This window comes from Lissotriton vulgaris, chromosome 1_1, assembly GCF_964263255.1.
Source record: "Lissotriton vulgaris chromosome 1_1, aLisVul1.2, whole genome shotgun sequence".
Lineage (NCBI taxonomy): Eukaryota > Metazoa > Chordata > Amphibia > Caudata > Salamandridae > Lissotriton > Lissotriton vulgaris.
In genome coordinates this window covers 586,195,006-586,213,266 of record NC_141685.1, presented here as the reverse complement: position 1 = coordinate 586,213,266, position 18,261 = coordinate 586,195,006, and the positions used below count along the sequence as shown (strand labels likewise).

Sequence of the window (18,261 nt, the reverse complement as noted above, 5' to 3'; positions counted from 1 at the left end):
AGTTGCTGGTAACATGTTCTTTGTGAGTCCATTTAGAAGTTAGTGAATTAAAAGAGAGTAGCCCAAACCTCAATAAAAGTATACACTGCTGAATTCCATGCCTTAAGGAAAAACAAATATATTGTTGAGCCTGTTTGTATGTAATGGCTTCTGCATAATGTACGTAGTGGTGTAGTTTGAAACAGTGCGAGATGTGGAGATCGTAACTAATCCTTGGTGTCAGATGTTTCAGGAAGAGTTTCATTTGGACAGGAGACCATGATTTCAAAAGTGCGAGTGTGCAATTAGATAATTTAAAAGCAATAATCAAGTTCTGGTTTAGAGTATATTTTGTAGATACGGTCTCAAATGTCTCTTTTTAAAAAAAAATTCTTAGGGTGCCTTGATCTACGTGTAGAAGATTGTACGCCCATCTTAGTAGATTCGTAATCACCGCATCATTAAGGTTTCAGAACAGTTTTAGACAGGGCATAACACAAAAATTGTGGGGCTCCCTGCACAATATGAAAAGGGGCTCCCAGGTATGGAAAATCTCATAAATATTGAAAGGCTTTGCACTGATTGGAGGCCCCTTGAACGACTGGGGTCCCCTTAAAGGTTTAGGGACCAGCAAAGAGTGTTGTGAATGAGCTGAAAATGGATAGTAAATTTAGAGTGAATCCAAGCAGGGGGCCGCAAATTATGTTTTCCCTGGGGCCCCTAAAATTCTTAAGATGTCCCTGAGGCATAGTCTATACAAAACTGTGTCTAGTGGACAATGGTGTAAAAGGGATACTTACGGTTGCTTGGCCAAGCTCTCTACAAGCATCTCAAAGGCCTAATTGCACAGGGATCTCCTTAAGCATTTGGAAATAGCTCTGGCCTCTACCTTTCGAGAACCTTTTCTATACTTCTGGGGACACCGCATTGCATTAAAGTCCCCAGTAAGCACAATTTCCTCCTGAGCTGACTCCCCTAGAATTTCCATGCCTAGGATAAGGAAAGTGTGTTGTGCAGTATTAAGATCATAAACCATAGCTGTAGTAAAAGATCAGCCGTGAGATGTACCTACTAAGATATTATCGGTATCTACTATCTCTATCCCTGAAATGTACCTACTAAGAAACAGCTGCAACACTAAAGGGAAGGTCTTGTAATAAGGATTGCAACACAGTGCTGTTTAGAGGCTGCAAAACAGTGGTGAATCATGTGGTAATTGCGGTGATGCAATTTTCCTTGATATTTCTGTAGCAGATGCGTTTCTTGTAGGCATATCCCATCCGGTGTGTCTAATCTAAGACTTTTTCAAATAGACACTCGCTTATGCTGTGAATTCAGATTCAGGGCTCTGGCATTAAAGGTGATGAAACCAACCATAAGTCCACATGAAAGGATGTGAGCTTACATATAGTGGACAGAAAACCATGAAAGGGTGTCCAGTGGCAAAACCTGCCCCCCCCGTCCCCAACAAAATCAAGAAGGGGCATGGAATCTCCCTTCCACCGTCTGCCTCTACCATACTGCGGGTGGGTGCTGGCTCCGGGACCATCCCCAGAACCTGGAGAGCCACCAAGGGTTCTCACAGCTTGATTTAGCTGTGAGAGATAAAATGTATATACTATAAGAAAATATCAGCCCCACCGCCAGAGTCAACAATGTCTGAAGGGGCCCTTGCTGCCTACAAACGGGGTCCACAGCCCGACCATGAGCCAACTACTATCAGCAGCAAAACCCAGTGGCTGTTAATCAAGGCAAAGCTGAAATCCAACCATAGGAGTAGCCAAACTTATCTATTCCATCAAGCCGGCTTGTCTCTGGCTGGAGTCATTCTTGATACCCTAGATTCACCCAGGTCTTGGTGCAATCTCTTGGGTGGCTCAAGCTCCAACCATGCTGTCACTTGTTAGGTCCATAGACCACACTAGTCCAGTCCAGGGTCACTCATTCATGCCAACAGTAAGCACGGGACCCCTCAGGGACTCCAGGCAGAGCAAAGCCTAAGATTGTATGGCCAGGTTGGGAGCTCCAGCAGAAAGCAACGAGCTACGCCACCATCTTGATCACACCCCTGGGAACCTGCTTTGCACTTTCTACAGTTTCTACACTAAAGTCAGAATTAATCTAAGTTAGCTAGTGCTTATGCTGTAGATGGCAATATCTGGAAAAAAGAAGAGGCAACCGTTGCTGTATCTTTCTTAAGTTCATTACTTTGGAAGGAATTTTTTTCCCTGAATCACTACACAGCTTTCATGTCCATGCAACCACATACTACCTTTTTACCTCTCCTAAACCCGATGTTTTATCACCCAACAACTCACTTCCAGTCCTAGGAAGCCAATGTTCAAACCCTGTTCTCATAACAGGGGAGGTGGCATTTGGTACTTTCTGGGTTAGGTGCGGATCCTCATTAATTGCTGTGTACCTTGGCTGGCTTGAGAAGTTTTCAATTCAATCAAAATTAGTACAGAGACACAGTAGAGGTGAGAACTGTGCACAAAGTGATTGTTTAGGCAAAAGAAATATGAATTAAATCATCCATTATATGTGTTCATTTAAAGAATTGAACTTGATGTAATTAAAAAAATGAGGGCTGTACACTCACACAAATATCACATACATCTTTCTTCAGGGTGCAAAAAGACAGGAACTCTCCATAGGACAGAGTTGAATTCAACAGTCAAAGGCCTAGATGCGTTCAGTAAACAGCTGCAGAGATTCCTTCAACTAAAGGCTGAAGAGATCCATCCTATAGATGGCTGCAGAAATTCACCCATCAGACGACCGCAGAGATCCATCCAGTAGACGATTTCAGAGATTCATCTAGTAGACAACCACAGAGATTCCACCAATAGACAGCTGTAGAGATTTAAGCATCAGACAGCTGCAGCAATTCCTCCAACAGACAGCAGCAGAAATCCATTCAATAACGGGCTGCAGTTATTCATCGAGTATACAGCTCCAGACAGCAGCGGCCCATGCGGCTAAGAGCGGCGGGGCCGGGTTGGACAGATGACCATGAGGGAAAATGAAATAAACAATTAATTTTCCGTCGTCGTCGTCTGTCAAAATAACCCCCCATCCAGCCTCACCGCCCCACCGCTCTTACCTGCAGGGGCTGCTACTGGCTGCAGATATTCATCCAAAACGAGCAATGCAGAGATATAGATTAATACAATAGACAGCTGCATTCATTTACCCAACAGACAGCCGCAGAGGTTCATCCAATATATGGCTGCAGATATTCAGCTGCAGACTTTCATCCAGTACATGGCTACAGAGATTCATCTAATAAACAGCTGCATAGATTCATCCAATGGACAGCTGCGAAGATTCATCCAATAGACACCTGCATAGATTCAACCAATAGACAACTGCATAGATTAATCCAACGGACAGTTATGGAGATTAATCCAATAGACAGCTGCAGAGTTTCATCTAATAGGCATCTGCAGAAATTCAACCAGTAGATGATGTCATAGAGTCATCCAGTAGATGGCTGCAGAATTTCATCAATTAGACAGCTGGAGAGATTCATGCAGTTGAGAGCTGAGATGATTCCTCAAATAGCTGCAGAGTTTAGTCCAGCAGAAATGCATTCAATAGGTAGGGCGGAGATAAATGCAAGAGAAAGCTTAAAGGATCAAATGACACTTTCCGCGCCAACACTTTCTTCGACGTCATTGCAATCCAATAATTCATATCTTTCCAGGCCTTTGCAGGAGTCCGCCTAGGGAAAAGCGGAGATCGCTACAAACAAAAGATGGTGGGGCGGGAGGAGTCACGGGGTGGGGTTAGAAATACAATATGAAAAGGAAAAAAACCTTACCTTTTGCCGCCGGCCACCTCCAGCGTGGCATGTCGCCACGCCGCCTCTCCTCTGCCTGCCTTGTCCCATTAGCCCCTGAGTCAGACTCCCTGTCGAATCCCCATGCTTCAGAGCAGCTCAGGGATTGGTCTGAGCGGGCAGGAAAGACACTCCGCTCAGACCAGGGAGTCTGTGGGGTTTCTCCAGTCCTGCTGCTCAATGCAGCTGGGCTGGAGAAAACCTAAGTGTGCATGTGTGTTTTGGTCAGCCTGAGACGGCCAGCCAAACACACACAAGCATTAATGAGTGGAGTGCATGCAGCACTCCTCCTCCCCACTCCCATGCCTCGGCCCTGCCCCTCCCAACAGCACTGGCTAAGAGCCGGCAAATGCAAAATAAAATGATGCAAGAACATTGTTTTATTTTACATTTGCTGGCTCTGAGTCAGGCAATGGGGCGACCCTTCTCTGCCATTGCAGAGGAGCCGCCACTGATATGGAACATATAACCAGCCGCCACTCATCGAAGCAAGGGCGCATAAAAATGCCTCATAGATTTAATTCTTTCAACAGCATTTGTAAAACATCTGCATTGCACTATTTAACACAGAAGAAAAGCAATGTAACTGGCACCTTTTCTTGCGTGGAGAAAGTCCTTTCTCTCTTTCTTCTTCATGTGCTTTTCTTCTTCATGGATGGTTTTGGTTACGACTGGAACGCTTTCTACTTCGTTGCCAGTCCATTTAAAGGCTTTTTCATCTCTTACATCTGGGAGAATTAATGTTTTCCTATGATTTTCATCTGGAATTGGGGAGTGCACTTTCGCCTTCATCGCAGCATTCAAACCTACTGGTGTCTGGGGAGAGTTTATGGAACCTTCCTTCTGTAGCTGTAGCTCTTGAAACACGGAATTATTTTGCTTATCCCGCACAGGGGCCTCGTGGCGCTTTGCATTCGATGTAACTGAACCCAAGAGATGTATGTCTGGAACAACTTTATCCCGCACAGGAGTCTCGTAGACCTGTGCCTCTGATGGAACTGCATTGTAGAGCTGTATCTCAGGAAACCCTGTGTGGGAGCGCTGACCATCCGAAGGGTGGAGCCGTGTGTCTGTAACAACAGGGAGACAGTTCTGGGAATCTGGAGTAAGAACATTATCAAGATGTGGGTGTGGAGACAATGCTGGGATACTGTCCACGTGGTCAACTCCAGGGAGTAGATATAGCTCTGGCTGTGGAGCCTGAAAAATGAAGAAAGGATACTAAACAATCTGGAAAACATGAACATTCTTATATTTGTGTTTCTTACTGTCTCGTGGAGGTAAATTGCCTCTTAAGTACAGCACATACCTTTTGAAACAAATAACAAATTTTTAGGTCCAAGCTAAAAGACAAAGTCCTTAAACCTAGAGCGTATTAAGAAGAAATGCAAAGATCCGTATTAGCAAAACTTTTCACAATTTAGAGCTCCATGTGCTGTCACTAGACGTTACCTTAAAGGGGAACTTGTCCACCCAATCAAGATCTAAGCAGGGTCTCTCCTCTGAGTTATTAGGCAAACAACACAAACCTCTTAGGTTTAAGAGTGTTCTCCTTTGCCCATTACCAAAAAAAGTTAACTCACAAACCACTTCTAAGCACTGAGTTTCATCTTGATATTTTATGAGGTTTACACCAAAATGACAAACAAGGACACCAATGCATACTATAAACAAGCATTGGCAAAGCCAATATGACTCATCCTTGGGGCCTATTGGTGTTTCCGCTAGTTTTATCAAAAGGTTACTGTATTTGCATTGCATATTCCACGTACGTGAAGACTTTGAATTTGTTAACATCTGTAAACTCTCTTTGCTTTAGTGCAATTTGGCATTGTAATTGGAATATACTTTACTAAGTATTGGTAAAACAAAATGTTCAACACTAAAAGGGTGAGTTATTGGATTTGCCAATTCCTGTATACTACAAGTGAGCCGGGTTGCATTAGGTATCCAGGTGAGTTCTGGTTGTGAGAGGGTGTTCATAATGGGACATGATTGAGATCTCAGGAGCTGAGGCTGAAGCAATGTGAGTCAGCAGCCCATAATGGTGTTCAGAGTACCTGGTCATCTAATCCTTGGCCTCCCTCCAGTATGCGCCTAGTGATGGTCACATATGTAACATGTAACCAATTCTAATTATTTACAACTAAATCATTGTTGTTACTCATTTATATCAAATGGCTAACAAGCAATCACAAAGCCAATAGGTCTGTTTTTTTAGGCATATGTTTGTTGTTGTCTGACGTGGCTGAATGCAATAGCAGAAAACCTACAAGGTAGCACAAAAATGGTGTGAAGCGCAAACATGGTGGTGAGGGAGCATGCTGTGTAGAGCACATGATTGTAGTTTACATGTATGAAGCCATGCGCTCAATTACTTAGGCCACACTCTTTTTAGAGACCCAGTCCCTTCACCTTTTTCATCTTACTTAAAGCACCGTGTTCATACTAAGCTTTTGCTTACAGGAAGAGAAGAACTGTTTCATAGGTGAGACCTAAAAATTGTGATATTGTAAAACTATGGAGTCCTTGGAGTGAAATATAAAACTTGTGGCACAGAAATAAACGAACGCTTTGCTCCTCTGCGGCACTTCAGTGAAAGAAAGCAATGGCCTAATCTTCTCCATTGTAACACCCCAGCCTGTTACCACGCCCCTTTAGAAGTTGAGCCGCAGTCTTTGATCATATTTCATCATCTCTAGCACCAGTTACTCTTCCTGGTCTCCAATGAAACAGAAAGGTAGCAAACAGGAACTTAGATTGAAAAGTAACTCTATGGGTGTGTGTTCCTATATTTGCGAAGGCCTTTCTATGTATTGTTTATTGATTAACTGTCCAGATCCTAAATGACCTGAAGAGCCCAGCGGCAGTGCACTTTAAAGGCAGCTTATCATATGGGAAAGCTCAGTTATTGAATCCTTCGCATAGCGCTCATCATGTCAAGCTTTAAAGAGTGAGGGTCATATTTATGAGAAGCTTGGTACATGTGTGATGCACACCTCTAAGTCAGATTTTTGAGGCCACACAAAGCCACTTTGTGTGGCCCGGAGTGACTTCAAAATCCTGGAGTAACGCAACGCAGCACAAAACGCTGCATTGCGTTACTCTACTCTGGGAAGGAGTTTCATCGGTGTTGCATGGTTGATCCCATGTATTCTGACGCAACATCAGATTTAAGAACTTGCAAACCTGGGAATGTGGCAAAATCTTACACCTTCCCAGGGGAGGCATAACGAGGAGAAATATCTCTATTCCTCCTTGTTTCTTCCTCTAGAAAGAGGAATGTGCCTCCCAGGACTGTTTTTGTGCAGAAAGGTGCTCTTTCCTGCACAAACACAATCCTGCATGCAACACAGGCAATCTTGCACCATGGATCAAGGGTGCCTGCATTGGCGTTAGGCTGCAATAAGGGATCCATCACAAGGGAAAAGACAGAAATGTGCTGTATTGCCTTAAATACGACACATTCCTGCCCTTCTCCTGTCACGCAGCGCAATAAAGTGACTTGCTGCGCTGCACTGGGTCACAATCTCATAAACGAGCCCCTGAATACTAACTTTGCAGATTACAGATTTCTGCAGCAGGAGTACTGCACAAAGGGCCATTTTACCAGTATTGATGGTTAAGGGAAAGAATGTGGCGGATTTGTGGTTTGGCAGAGAAGCTTAGAGCTAAAAAGAGGACACGACCAACACAGGAAATTGCAGTTTCCTGTGTTGGGCATGTGGTATGTGCCTGGACAGTCAGACATAAGATATCACAATGGGTAAACCACTCACTGCGGAGACCTCGCCTGCATGATTTAGAGAAGAGGAGGCTGGGTTCAAGGGCAAAAAGGAAGTTCCGCCTCAATGTCTTCCATGAATGAGCGTGAGAAGACTAATTCCAACTCGTTTGTCTGTCTCATGCCTGCATGCTCCACCCATCCTACCCTTCGGTACGAGCTCTCACGCTAGCCTGATGGACAGTGCCTGTCTGTACTCTATCTCAGCGCCTTGCATGTGGGTGTCTCTCTGGCTGGCGGGTGCTGGTGAACTCAAATATGGAATAGGCTCTTCATGACGGCTTTAGTTGCTTGTGGTGCTGCCAGTCTAAGTAAATTTAGATCAGAAGGGGCAGTTATGTACAGCAGTACCACCAAGCTTGGTAAATCACTGACACTGTCCCAACTTCTTCCTCTCTCCGCCTGAAAGGACAGCCCGCCAGATGAAGAGTTTTCCTAATTCCTGAGAGAGCGCAAAATTGAGAAAACGTATAAGTACACCATATTTACAACCTTGATGCACGGGCTTAGCTAAAGCAGTCAAAGCATTTAATCACATAATCACATATGTATCTGAATGTTTGTTTAGTTAATATAGAAACCATATAGAGTGTGAGACTAGCGTAGAAATGTGTGTAATTATTAAATTGATTAGAAGTGTTAATCAGAATCCATGTTATGTAGCTGCTATTGAAGTATATGTAACACTGCAAAACGTAGAAATGTGCAGGCCTCATGGCAATGTATGAAGATTGACAACGTATACTTACATTTTGACTTAACATGGATTTACCATTATTCAATAATTGATGCTCACATGTAAGAATCATGTTTTAGAAGTGTTCATATATATTCGTGTTTTATAGAAGTGTTATAAGTAATCGAAGTGTATTAACAAGAATTGTTTTAGTTTTAGAAATAAGGGTTCATAGAGTACAGGCCGCTTGCAAGATAATTTAGTAGGCCTGAAAAGATAAAGTGGCTTCTTTGATCTGCACGTGTTAGTTAAAATCGAGACTCGTTAGAGCATAAATTGTCATTCCTTTGTACAGTTTATGGCCGGGGAGAGATAACCAGAGAGCGGAATTTGGGGCCCTATTCATGGGTGTCTGTTTGCAGGTGCGAGGGGGTCCCAATCAAGAGGGTGATGAATGGAGCTCTGTCCGGGGAGCCAGGCACAGGCCTGGAGGAGTATACAGGAATGTTCTGGGGGGTACCGGCGAACTGGAGAAAGAGCCTGGGAAGCAAGGTCAACGTTAACGAGAGGCCCAGAGGAGAGCCATCATGGAAGAAACCAGAACTGAAACCACGTGAGGGGCGTCTCAGAGGGGCGTTCCAAGCTCGATTGTGATTTTGTATTAGGGACAGTACCCTGGGGTGGAGGCAGAGCAGATGGCCTGAGGACCCTAAGAGAGCGGATGGGTAGGCAGAGAGGGCATGACTGCTATGCATAGGGTTTCATCTGAGACTAAGAAAAGTGCGTGATCTTCTTTGGAAGTCACCACGGCTGACACCTTTTTAGGTTAAGATTCTGCCAAGTAGGGATGTCACCTAGTCCAGTGTAGGGACAGTCTAACCTGATATTTTCTTCATTCTGTAAATGTCTCGCAAGCTTCAACTTGTGTCTATATTGGCAAATCTATTGATTCTTGAATTGGCATTGGTTGTATTTTTCTGTCGTTTAAGATCATTCAGAGAATTCATGTTCTTGTTGATGCCAGTGTACCTTTTGAATCTGATATTGAGATGTCTATACCTTCAGTTAACTCTAGCTTTACAATAAAACTTTAAAACTTATCGGTGGTAAGTGGTTCTTCGGAGTCGTGCCAATTATTGGTTTGATTAACCTAGTAGTGGATTACCTTTTTACTCAATGACAGGCATCAAAGATTCAGTCGACCTGAGCAGGGATTTAGATCAAGAGTGATCAGATAAGAGATCAAAAATCCCACCCTCCCAGTTGGTAGCAGAGGTGTCCCCGAGCAAGTTACAGTACTGTCTGACAGAAGTACAGTACTTGGGTCACCGAATTGAAAAAGCGAAGCGGAAGGTGTCACCAGACAGGATAGAGGCGATCATGAAAATGAATCCGCCCACGACACAGAGAGAAGTCAGGATGTTTCTAGGAATGGTTGGGTATTGCCGACAGTGGATAGCTAACTTTTCGCTGAAAGCAAAACCGTTACAAAAACTGACGCACAAGGAGGTGAGTGATCCGGTACCATGGGACAAAGATTGTTTGATGGCATTCTTGCAGTTGAGGGAGGACTTATGTCGTGCCCCTGCTCTAGGAATGCCGGATTACGAAAAACCACTCTTACTGTACTGCTGTGACAGAGAAGGCTGTGCTTTGTCAGTTTTGGTCCAAATCCATGGAAATGCCCGTAGACCAGTTGCATACTTCTCGGCTACATTAGACCCAGTAGCCGCAGCGTTGCCCGGATGTCTCAAATCCGTTGCTGCAACGGGTGTCAGCATTGAGAGGTGTGAAAATATTGTCATGGGACACCAGTTAGTGGTGTATGTACCGCATTCTGTTGAACTGTTAATGACCAGGACCAAGACACAGCATCTGACAAATAGCAGGCTCACGCGCTATGAGCAAGTCGTTCTTGCTGCAGAGAACGTGACTCTTAAGAGATGCTCTGTTTTGAATCCTGCCACTTTGATGCCACTTCCAAATGATATAGAAGATGATGGATGTGAAGATCATGATTGCCTTGATGTGACTGAACTATGCACCAAACTAGACCAGATATCGTGGATGAGCCACTGACTGACCCCGATGAAATTTTCTTTGTTGATGGCTCATGTGTAAGGGACGATGTTGGTCAGTTGAGAGCAGCTTATGCTGTTTGCACCATTACTGGAGTTGTGGAAGCCGCTTGCCTGGAAGGAGTACACTCCGCTCAGGTAGCCGAAATCATTGCATTGACACGCGCCTGTTTAGCAGGTAGCAAAATTCGAGTCACCATTTACACCGATAGCCAATATGGTTTCGGGGCAGTTCACGACTACGGGCAATTGTGGTCTCAAAGAGGTTACATGACTTCTTCAGGCTCACCAATTCCTTCACAGAGGTGGAAGTGAGTGGGATACGGGAAAGGACAGAACTAACTATGGTACTGGAAACTGTAGACACTTGGGATGAGTTAAAAGGCATGCAAGAGAAGGCACCAGACATTGAGAAACAGACCTGGGAAACTGCAGGGTGTGTGAAAAGCGAAATGGGTTTTTGGGTTTCCGCAGATGGGAGAGCAGTTCTGCCAAATGAGTTAGTTAGTCCAATGGCAAGGAGAATACACAGTCCAGCACATCTAGGTAGAGAGGCTATGTTGCGGATATTCAGACAAACTTGGTATAACCCTAAGTTTAGAGTGGCCGCAGAAGCAGTGTGCCAACGATGCATCACCTGTCAGCATTTGAACATAGGGAAAAGAACACCAGTTACACTGAGTCACATTGGAAGGTCCGGCGGCCCTTTCAATAGAATGCAGTTGGATTTTATAGAAATGCCGAGATGCAATCGGCTTCGATATGTGTTAGTGGTCGTTTGCATATTTTCTAGATGGGTCGAAGCTTACCCTACACGCAGGTGTGACACACTCACAGTAGCAAAGTTATTGCTTAGGGAGCTAATACCGCGTTTCGGGGTGCCGGCCTCTTTGGAATCAGATAGGGGAACTAATTTCAACAGCGAAATCGTGAAGATGCTTTGCTCAGCTCTGGATATAGACCAGAAGTTGCACTGTAGCTATCGACCAGAAGCTTCGGGAATCGTGGAACAGATCAATGGCACGATAAAATCCCGGATTGCTAAAGTTTGTTCTTCAACATCCTTAAGTTGGCCCGATGCCTTGTCACTAGTCCTTATGAGCATACGTAGTACACCAGACAGAAGGACAGGACTCTCCCCACACGAGGTGCTAATGGGGAGGGCAATGAGACTGCCATCAGTTCCTACTGCCGCACTGTTGAATATTACAGATGATCTGATCCTGGACTATTGCAAGGGACTATCTGACGCCATTCATTCTGTGTCTCTTCAGGTGCAGGCTGCGGAAATTCCATCGTCTCAAGACTTGTGCCACGACCTGTGCCCTGGGGACTGGGTCGTGGTGAAGAAACACGTAAGGAAGAATTGCTTAGACGTGCGCTGGCGTGGACCCTACCAGGTCATACTGGTAACAAACACTGCAGTCAAGTGTGGAGGTCTGCCCAACTGGATACACGCTTCGCATACTCGGAGAATTCCAGCACCCCTGGAAGAAACAGCTCCTCTCTCGGACGAGAATCCCGCTGAGGACGGAGAAGCCACAGAGGGGACCAGCCAAGCTGTGGGGGTGCCGGAGGAAGCTGGGAGTGTGTCTGACCAAGCCGAAGACGGACAGTACACCAGCGAAACTGAAGTTGCCACAGAAGGGGAAGACAGCTGTGAATACGAAACAGACACTGATCAAGCTGTGAGTGATCAAGAGTCGAGTGCAAGGACAAGGAGCAGGAGAGAAAGACGTGGAGAGGCTAGCTGGCCGGAAAGGAGGAGAAGGCCAAGCCTAAGATCAGCTTCAGAAAGTACTCTCGCTCCGATATCCGAAGACTCAGACTTGGATGAAGGTGCATTGGACTCGGAAGCAGAGAGTCTAAGAAGGTCAAGGAGGGTGCGTGTGCCCTGTAGAAGATACGCTACTCCTGAGTGGACCTACCTGGCAACAGATGTCCTGGGGACAGAGATCCGTGAGGGTGAGGGCAGTGATAGTGGTCAGTGTTGACCCCATCATCAAGGTGGAAGTACAGTTGTTGGTGCCTGGAGTCGAAGCCGAAGGGTTACTGACACTCAATATTCCCAACCCTCCCTACCTAAGCAAAATAAAAGACATGGTCTTAAATGAAGTAGAATTTCCAACGTTTGGCACAGTAGTAACAGAACACGAAGAGTTCATACTTCGCATGGAAATACTAGAGTACGCCATTAGAGCTGCTGGAACGCGTATTGTAGTGGACTGCTAAAGACTTTGTAAATAAGCCAGAGAAAGAAGATAACCTAGCGCCTAGTGGAAGAAGAGAAAACTTAGGGACATTTCATCTAGTTGACGGAGAAGGGCTAGGGTTGTCTGTTGCTGAAAAAAAAAAAAATTAAGAGACTATGTTGCAAAAGGGGTTTATCTGCTTTCAAGAGTGATTCACAGACTGGATGAGCAAAAGAAACTGATTGAAGAAACACACGAAAAAAGAGACTTTTAGAACATACTATTTGAAAACATGGAGGCCGGTAACCCGAACCGCAAAGCAAAATGCATAATAGGCACACTATTAGCGGGAGTAATTCTTCTTATAGTTATAGTAGTTACTGTATCATATATAGTGGGACACGCAAGTGTAACGAAAACAACAGATGTAAAGCCTGTAGTGACATCGAAACCTGCTGTTGCTGGTAACAAAGAGGAGGACAATGCAAGTCAGGAGAAAGCGTTGCTGGCAGCAGAGGCCCGTAGGTTACATGTAGATGAGTCGCAGGGAAATTTTAAAACAAACGCTTATGCCAAACTGTTATATGAATACATTGACGTCATGGAGGCCAAGGATTGCTATGTCTGCATGCAATTGCCGGCTTCTGTAGATGAAGGCATTCAATATCATCACCTTCCATTGACTTATGGTATTTCATGTAGTCTATTGCTTAGTATATTTTATGGACGAGATACTTTTGAGTATTACTTCTCGAATTATGACTCAGTGTTACCAGAAGTCCCGAACTATAAGCAGATGAACAAATGGGACTATTACAAGAAGGAAGATCGATTGGCGAAATTCTTCCTTCCTTGGGATACACTAGATACATCATATGCACGCAGAAACAATCTAACTTGCAAAGTATCAGAGATTGAGAAGAAGTTTATAGGGCAAGTTGATGACCGTTACAGAAGGCAAAGAATTCTGAAAATGTCAGGACAGTGGAAAACAGATTGGACTGAGGAGGAGAAGGCACACAAAAGGAAGGGTAGTAATGGTCCAATAGCTTTAGATCGAACACAGAAAGGAAAGTTATGTTTACACAGGAGTAAAACTTACTATGAGAATGTGTTCGTAGGTGAAGTCAGTTGTGAACATGCTTTCCGATTAGAATACTATACAAAGGATTTCTTAAAGGGAATGCAAGTGATTCCTAATGTATATTTTGTATGTGGAAGAAATGCCTACGTGAAACTACCTGACAACTGGTACGGTTCATGTTATTTGGCAATTGTCTTCCCCAAAATATATCATGCCAGAGATTTAGAGATCATAGAGGGAAAAGCTTCAGCAAGGGGGAGAAGAGACGTAGGCGATGCTGAGGTAGTGGGAGATGTATTTGGCGCTATGTTCCCTCTTTTAGGATTGATACTTAATGATGTCAAGATCAGGAGATTGGCTACAGTTGTAGACAGATTGTCTGCAAGTACTGCAAGATCATTAATGCTGGTGGAAGGAGAGATGCAATCGATAAGGGCAATGGTTCTTCAGAATCGTCTTGCTTTAGACGTTCTGTTAGCCAAAGAGGGCGGAGTCTGTAAGGCTTTGAAGGTCCAGGAATGTTGCACTTACATTCCAGACAATTTAAAACCTCTTGAGAAAGGTATACAAAATATAACTGACATACATCAAGAAATTGAGGACCTAACACGAGTAAACGTGTGGGAAAAAGTGGGTCATGGAATGGGAAAAGTTGGAGGTTGGTTTGCCAACATAGGGAAGAGTTTTGTTTGGTATGTTTTAAAACCTATCCTCATAATAATAATCTGCATACTCATATTGTGGGGATTAGTGAGGCTGTATCAATGGTACAGAGCAAACAGGTTGCAGAGATCCATGAGAGAACAGGAACAGAGATTAGCTGCTATGCAAGATAATCAATACAGGAGTCTGAGGGCTCTGGAAACAATAAAGAGAGGGAACCTCGCAATAAGTTCTGTTTGACAAGCAAAAACAGATGTAATAATGGTGATGACCCCTAGAGGTCATCAAAGGGGGGAACTGAGAGAGCAAAAAATTTGAGAAAACGTATAAGTACACCATATTTACAACCTTGATGCACGGGCTTAGCTAAAGCAGTCAAAGCATTTAATCACATAATCACATATGTATCTGAATGTTTGTTTAGTTAATATAGAAACCATATAGAGTGTGAGACTAGCGTAGAAATGTGTGTAATTATTAAATTGATTAGAAGTGTTAATCAGAATCCATGTTATGTAGCTGCTATTGAAGTATATGTAACACTGCAAAACGTAGAAATGTGCAGGCCTCATGGCAATGTATGAAGATTGACAACGTATACTTACATTTTGACTTAACATGGATTTACCATTATTCAATAATTGATGCTCACATGTAAGAATCATGTTTTAGAAGTGTTCATATATATTCGTGTTTTATAGAAGTGTTATAAGTAATCGAAGTGTATTAACAAGAATTGTTTTAGTTTTAGAAATAAGGGTTCATAGAGTACAGGCCGCTTGCAAGATAATTTAGTAGGCCTGAAAAGATAAAGTGGCTTCTTTGATCTGCACGTGTTAGTTAAAATCGAGACTCGTTAGAGCATAAATTGTCATTTCTTTGTACAGTTTATGGCCGGGGAGAGATAACCAGAGAGCGGAATTTGGGGCCCTATTCATGGGTGTCTGTTTGCAGGTGCGAGGGGGTCCCAATCAAGAGGGTGATGAATGGAGCTCTGTCCGGGGAGCCAGGCACAGGCCTGGAGGAGTATACTGGAATGTTCTGGGGGGTACCGGCGAACTGGAGAAAGAGCCTGGGAAGCAAGGTCAACGTTAACGAGAGGCCCAGAGGAGAGCCATCATGGAAGAAACCAGAACTGAAACCACGTGAGGGGCGTCTCAGAGGGGCGTTCCAAGCTCGATTGTGATTTTGTATTAGGGACAGTACCCTGGGGTGGAGGCAGAGCAGATGGCCTGAGGACCCTAAGAGAGCGGATGGGTAGGCAGAGAGGGCATGACTGCTATGCATAGGGTTTCATCTGAGACTAAGAAAAGTGCGTGATCTTCTTTGGAAGTCACCACGGCTGACATCTTTTTAGGTTAAGATTCTGCCAAGTAGGGATGTCACCTAGTCCAGTGTAGGGACAGTCTAACCTGATATTTTCTTCATTCTGTAAATGTCTCGCAAGCTTCAACTTGTGTCTATATTGGCAAATCTATTGATTCTTGAATTGGCATTGGTTGCATTTTTCTGTCGTTTAAGATCATTCAGAGAATTCATGTTCTTGTTGATGCCAGTGTACCTTTTGAATCTGATATTGAGATGTCTATACCTTCAGTTAACTCTAGCTTTACAATAAAACTTTAAAACTTATCGGTGGTAAGTGGTTCTTCGGAGTCGTGCCAATTATTGGTTTGATTAACCTAGTAGTGGATTACCTTTTTACTCAATGACAGGCATCAAAGATTCAGTCGACCTGAGCAGGGATTTAGATCAAGAGTGATCAGATAAGAGATCAAAAATCCCACCCTCCCATTCCCAAAGTGTGGTGTCCAGGTCCATCCGCGCACCACTGGCAGGCTCCCAGCACCTCTTCAAGTAGACCATAGCAGGCAGGTCTGCCTCAGTCTGTGTTACATGGATGGCGTCTTGCGCCCCCGGGCGCTGCTTGTTGTTCCAAAACGAACATTTGAAGCTTCAGGGCGCCATATACAAACGGCAGAAGACAAGTGTGCAGAGTGAACCAGGAGCTGAATTATACGTTTACGGGCAAAGGCCGATCAAAGCCTGGGAACCAAGCATCATGGCAAGGCTTCAAATGATCTGGAATAAGTAAAGAATACATGCCTTTACTCCAGCAAAGACGTATTCTACAGTGGAGTACACCACACGCATGCTAAACCTTAGCCAAGCCACAAGCCTCGCACATGGCCCCACATTAGACCAATAGAAGTATGTTTTAGAACATAATGCCTGAAGGCCTGAGTCCGTTCAAAGGGTTACACTATATTTTCACAATTTGGGCGAATCAAACAGCTGTCCTCTGACTTGCACTGTTTTCAAAAAGAGCAAATATTCATCACATTTGATGAGCTCACACTCTTGATTTTCCACCATACTTTGTGTACGTTCATACCTTTTTTGTACTGTGTTTGTGCTGCATAACTTATTTTTAACTTAGTATGTGGAAACATTGCTATTCCAATATCGTGTCAAGGACACACATGTCTTGAACTTTTAATCATGGACTAATCTTTAAGCAAGTAAAGATATTTTGGGGAAACCGCGGGTTTCCTTTAGATCAAGTGAGATTGTAGCAATATTTTAGCAGAGTATTAGGATATGTGCCCTTCCAGGAGATTTATTTGTTGACAGGTTTATCTATTTTATTGATTACTTTTCCAGAGAAGTCACTTCAATGAAGCCAAAGAGGATAATGTGCCATGTGATGTCAGTTCATGTGATGTCAGTTCCTATGATGACGGTTCCTGTGATGGTAGGCCATATGCAAATTAGTGGGGACTCTCAATTTCCCATTGCTGTCCAGAGCTGCAGAAAGTCTAGAACTGGCCCCGGTTGCAATTATTTCAACTCTGTGTGACCAGGGAAGTGGCACAGGGCACAGTATAAACTAAGACATTGCTTTACCCAACTTATCAGCATAAACATATCCACTCTTCTGCATTTAAACTCTAGTTCTGTTATTTCTTTCCCTTCTCACACAGTCTTAATTGTTACAGTTTGAGGCAGGGGTTCAGTGCCATTTTGGAAATATTTAGGTATTTGCAGATAGTATATTAATAATAAATCTTTATTGCACATTTACTTCACATTGCAATCCTAATAAGTAGATTATTTGCAGATAGTGTTTGCGTTCGGCTGTGGATATCCAGAAGAACAGTGCTTGTGCTGAGCATGAATTAAAATGAGCTCTGTTGGATGTTTTGGGCTATCTCTATGCCCCCCTCCCCTCTCCACCAGTGGGGGTCAGTTGCGGCCTGTCATGAGCATGGGCCTTGCAGCAAGCCTGTCCCCGTTTCTCTCTCCTTCTCTATGTGAATACTTTAGACTCTGTGTGTTGTAGGCCTGCAATGAAGCGGTCTCCGCATCATCACAATGCTGTTTTTGGCACACGTGCATCATTAGTCTGCAAAGCCACCACAAGCCAAGGTGGAGCTAGGGTGGAACTAACAATGACAGGAGGGACGCAATGGCAGCTGCTGAGGGCAGGTTACTTTTGAAAGATTGCGGTACATTATCATTATCATTAGTATCTCCGAGAGAGAATGTATTATTATTATTATTAGTAATATTATCCATACTATTATCCTTGTTCTTAATTTCTTCCAAAGCATTCAATGCTATTACGCTGGTTACGCAGAAGCGGGGACACGCTTCCGCGTAACCAAGCGCTTTATAAGCTACCCTTATTATTATTATTATTAAATTCTCTGTGAGCCCTTGTCTTGCCAGGAGAGACTCCGAACAGTATATTTTTTAGTTTGCCTTTGAATCTGTAAAAGTCTTTCTTTTATTGTAGATTCGGTGAAACACCTACTCCATGCCTTAGCTTTCAGCAGATTGTTCTTTCATCGTAAAATAAACTGGAACAGCACTAGTTTGTGAGGCTGGTTCATTATTGTTTGCTAATACGGCCACGACAGGCTCAGCAAGTCCTTGTTGTCACGGAACAAACTTGCTC

General features: G+C 43.8%; 1 protein-coding gene across 1 annotated transcript in view; it reads right to left on the bottom strand.

Moving 5' to 3' along the window:
- Positions 1-18,261, bottom strand: part of LOC147747514 (spermatogenesis-associated protein 1-like) — a 496,200-nt gene that overhangs the window by 280,446 nt on the left and 197,493 nt on the right. The window contains exon 5 of the mRNA XM_086953980.1: positions 4,417-5,023. Coding sequence (XP_086810106.1) covers positions 4,417-5,023 — 607 coding nt within the window. The remainder of the gene's footprint in view (positions 1-4,416; positions 5,024-18,261) is intronic.